General features: G+C 43.8%; 1 protein-coding gene across 1 annotated transcript; it reads right to left on the bottom strand.

The window, feature by feature from the left end:
- Nucleotides 1-1,423: 1,423 nt before the first annotated feature.
- On the bottom strand, nt 1,424-3,660 carry LOC103443656 (trihelix transcription factor ASIL2). Its single transcript, XM_008382545.4, has one exon. The coding sequence runs from the start codon at nt 2,856-2,858 to the stop codon at nt 1,800-1,802; it is 1,059 nt and encodes a 352-aa protein (XP_008380767.3). The 5' UTR covers nt 2,859-3,660; the 3' UTR covers nt 1,424-1,799.
- Between the last annotated feature and the right edge of the window lie 665 nt (nt 3,661-4,325).

Below are 4,325 nucleotides of genomic sequence, written 5' to 3'. Positions count from 1 at the left end.
CCGCACTATCGCCTAACGATCAAATTGACGGTTTGACTTCGAATGTATGAAATTACAACTCAAATACAAGTTTTTGTATGAGATTAAAATGTTTTAAAGATATTATACAAGGTTGCAATTGCATCAAAACCTAAGGGATAAAATGTAATTTACGCAATAAAAATGAATGGGTTAGGTTCGGAGCCAAATCATTTTAGGGGTCACAGCCACCACCCCTCACCCTCTCTCTCCCTCCCTTCCTTCCTAACTCTCTCTCGTGGGTGCACGACCACCTATACCCTTTATCCGCTATCTTCTCATTTTTTATTAACTCCTCACCAAACTAATTTTGACGGCGCTCCACCCACCTGGAATGGGGCTTTAGCTTACAAAAAAAGAAGAAAAGTCATTGTTTCTCTAATTTCTTTTTGCAATGGGTCTCCATAATCAATTTTAATAGTACTGATGAGGGTGGTGGGCTATGGGTCTAGTGTGGACTGAGATTTGCTGTTTTTGGAGCAGATAGAGGAGATGCAGAGGAAGAAGAAGAAGAAGAAAGGGTTTAGGAGGCCGGTTTGAGTTGAATTTCACAGTTGAGATGGTTGTGCCAATTTTGTTCTCTATTTTTTTAAGTATGGACAACTTAAAAATATTATAAATTTATATGGGTGTCCTAAAAATCATGTAAATTTAGTTGAGGTGTCCAAAAATAAAAATTGGGTGTAGAAAAAAACACTCTCTATGAACAATTTGTGGCCCAACTTATTGACTCGATCCATATAGTACACCCAACATAATATGGGCTTAATCACTTCGGCTATGGAGCTCATCAAGTAAACGGTAAACATCTCATACAAACATTCAATCTCATACTTACATTATCAGTTCTCACCACACTAGAGATTTACAAAGTAGTTTTTCTTTTTTGGCTGAAGTCCGAGGCATCCCATACCCTGAATGGTAGGATTAATCTCTAAAGAGCTCGAAAAGACAAAAGGAATTCAATGCACCTGAGCGACGACAGTCAAATAGTACACGTCCTTTCCAAACCAGGGAATCATTCGTGTTTTTACCAGCATCATCCTTCAAACCCAATACCGAGAGCATACCTGACTTAAAATTCTACCGCATTTCCAATTGATCACATATGCTAAAAAAAGCTTCTTTTTTTCCCCATCAAAACGTTTCTGCCTACACTTTAAAAGTGTTTTTGGTTCCCATAACGCTTTTTAAAGAATCTTAGGTGCTCCTTGCGAAAGCACTTCCAACTCTTTTACAAAAAGCACTTGGGTTTTAAACAAAAGTTTCAATGTTTTTCTAATAAAAGTGTTTCTACAAAAAGTGTTTACGAGGATAAGTGTTTCTTACAGACGCACAAAAGCAGTCCTAGACGAGCCACCATTCATCTCATAAGCAATCTACAACCAGCAATGACAATTCGAGATTCTCACAGTAACGACATTTCATTACAAGTGACCATAAAAATACATGAAGATCATACACTTGATAAGCAGCAAGCAACAACACTAAATTTTTCGTTACTCCCTTCGCTAAGGTTGATGCTTACTTCATTAATCCGACAATACTTCCGGTAATAATCCAACTCTAAATCCTAATCAACCATTTACCAATAACCGCTACTCTCTCCTAACACCATGATTTCACAAACTGACTCAACTAATATGTCACAAACCCCACAAGAAACAGATCATACACTCAAATCTACCATTTTTTAATACAAATTTGCCAACATGGGTTGGTTTTTTTACCTTTCCTAGCTGCTACAATCACTGTTGTTGTTGTTGCTGCTACGATGGTTACTAGCATTCCCGACCCCCATTAACCCCGCTTTTTCTTCCACTTCCGCTCTTCAGCTGAGAAATCTCCACCTGTGTCTTCATGAAAAACTGCAGCCTCTGCAACTCCAACTCCTTGGCAAACTTCATCCTCTGCTTTTCCATCTCCACCACCTGCTGCAGCTTCGCTGTTTCTGCGTGCTCATAAGCCTCCCCAAACTTCAATATCGCCCGAGTCAATTCCCTCACCGAGCTCCCCCACCCTCCGCCTCCTCCTTCTTTCTCTCTACCCACCGCACAAGGCTTTAATCCACCCCCTACCCCCTTCCCCACATTGGCATTGGCATTGACATTGGCAGTCCTCCTCCTCTTCCGCTCGAAAACCTCATTATCAATCGAAAAAGGCGACAGCTCCCGCGACTCATCTGAGTCCCATTCCACCAAATCCTTTTGTCTAATCTTTCCCTCCCGTTTCGCCCTATGCCCCAGAAACTGGCTATGTCGAACCCCGACCGGAATTTTCTGGCTATGGCCCGAAAACTCACCACTACCACTACCACCACCACCAGACCCAGGACCCACCTTAGCACCAGAGGGACCAACCAAATGATCGAGCCTCTCAAAAAAGGGCCACTTGCTGGGTCCTCCTCCAGCCCCAATCTTCGATTTTTCGAGCTTATATTTCTTCTTCACAGTATCAATCCTATTCTTACACTGTATGTCAGTCTTGGGAATCTTACCGTACTCCTCCCTGCTACTCACGACGTCTGCCACCTCCTTCCAGTGCTTCTGCTTCAAATTCCCCCTGCTCAGCTCCAAGTACCTCTCCCCCCACGCCTCGATCAGCACCGCCGTCGCCCCCTCGCTCCAGCAATCTTCCCTTCCTCCGCCGCTACTCCGCCCTTGCTGCTTACCCGACGACGGGAGAGCTAGGGTCAGCGTTTTGTTCTGAGACGGCGTCGGTGCTGGAATCTGCGCCGGCGGCACCGCCACCGTCACCGTAATCCGACCGTTCTGCCTCTGCGACGTCGGAGATCGGCTTCCTCCAGACGCCGGTGACAGGATCTCGTCGTCCTCTTCCATCGATGCAACTGCTATCCCACGCCGATCTGGATCGGTCCGATCTAGATCCAAGACTCGGTGGCAAACTGCGTAGAGGTGCGTCGAATGTCACCAATCTGGGAGCTGGGACCGGTTCAGAGGGATTGAGAGTAAGGATTATGGTGGGCGCTACCGTGCGCCGGAGGTCGTACGATATGAGATATCGGCGATGTGAATTTTAGGTTTTTGGGGGTTGGAATGCATTTAGTGCGAGAGACGGAAGAGAGGAGAGAGAGAGAAGCTGTTTTGGGTTGACCGGCTTTTCGCGTTTACGGAAAACGTTAATTTGGTGTTTTTTTGTTGGGTTGCGTTTACTCGGTTGACGGAAAAAACTGAATGGGGGAGGGAGAGGCGTTTGGGTGTTTGACGGCGTCCGTCGAGGGGTACAGAAGGTGGGGACACGTGGCGAGGGTTGGGGACGGGGCAGTGGAGATGTCCGGATTTGATTGGGTGAGAGGTAGAGTCCCCGTCACCGGCGTCACGGGAGAGCCGGCTTGGTAGGTAGCGTATGGAACTTGGTACCATTTGTCCATACACTGCAGTTACCGCAGCGGTCATTTCCTACCTACCTGACCTCTATCTGGCTCGGATTCCCTGATCTGAATTCCGGTGTTCCGGAATTCCTAATAGGAAAAACATTCTTTTGATAAAAGTTAGGGTTATTAGTACATGAACTTGAACATACACAAAGATCAATATTTGTTTGCTTTTCTGGCAGAGGATCGTCTCCGAATTCTCCAATCGTCATGTGTTTAATTTCCCTCAAGTCATTAATCTATTTGATTTATAATACAATTATATTTTATTAATGTCGTCAGGCTATACAATTATAATGAGTCGTACCCATGCATTGAGAGCTATATATACGTAAACTCGAAATACTCAAACACTGTGAAACATAGAACCGGGATTTTCAAATGATGCGGTCATAATATCAACTAAAAAAGTTTTATTAGGCGATTTCGTCAAACACCTAGTTAGCACATGCCAAAAGTTTATGCCAACATGTGTCGATAACTACTATTATATGTCGAGGCTTGTTGAGGTTGGATGCAGGATATAGTAGAATAATGTTGAAAACTACTAATACTTGTCAACTAAGGTATTTCATCCAACACATGGTGCATAAGAGAGAAAAAGAAGACAAATATGATAGAAGAAAATAGAAGAAGTAGAAGGAGAAATACATTACACAAATAAATATACATGGGATTTTTGACGTTACTAGTGTAAAGAACAACTAATGACCTGATTAGAGTATCGTACTCAAATTTCTCTGTAAGACTGTCTGACTATTCACCTGGTTAGAGTATATGTTGACCTTAAAAACTATTAAGCCTACGTGATGCGCAGGTCGAGTAACTAATAAGCTAACTACGTCCTTCGATTATGTGCGGGGCGTGCCAACTCGTCGGCCAAGCTCAGCCAGGGAGTAAAATGTGTTGATGT

The sequence above is a fragment of the Malus domestica genome, chromosome 09 (genome assembly GCF_042453785.1).
Source record: "Malus domestica chromosome 09, GDT2T_hap1".
NCBI lineage: Eukaryota > Viridiplantae > Streptophyta > Magnoliopsida > Rosales > Rosaceae > Malus > Malus domestica.
This window is presented reverse-complemented; position numbering and strand designations above follow the sequence as displayed.

What these genes read in the sequence shown, in the direction of transcription:
- LOC103443656 (XM_008382545.4), bottom strand. Translation starts at nt 2,858, where the DNA reads ATGGAAGAGGACGACGAGATCCTGTCACCGGCGTCTGGAGGAAGCCGA.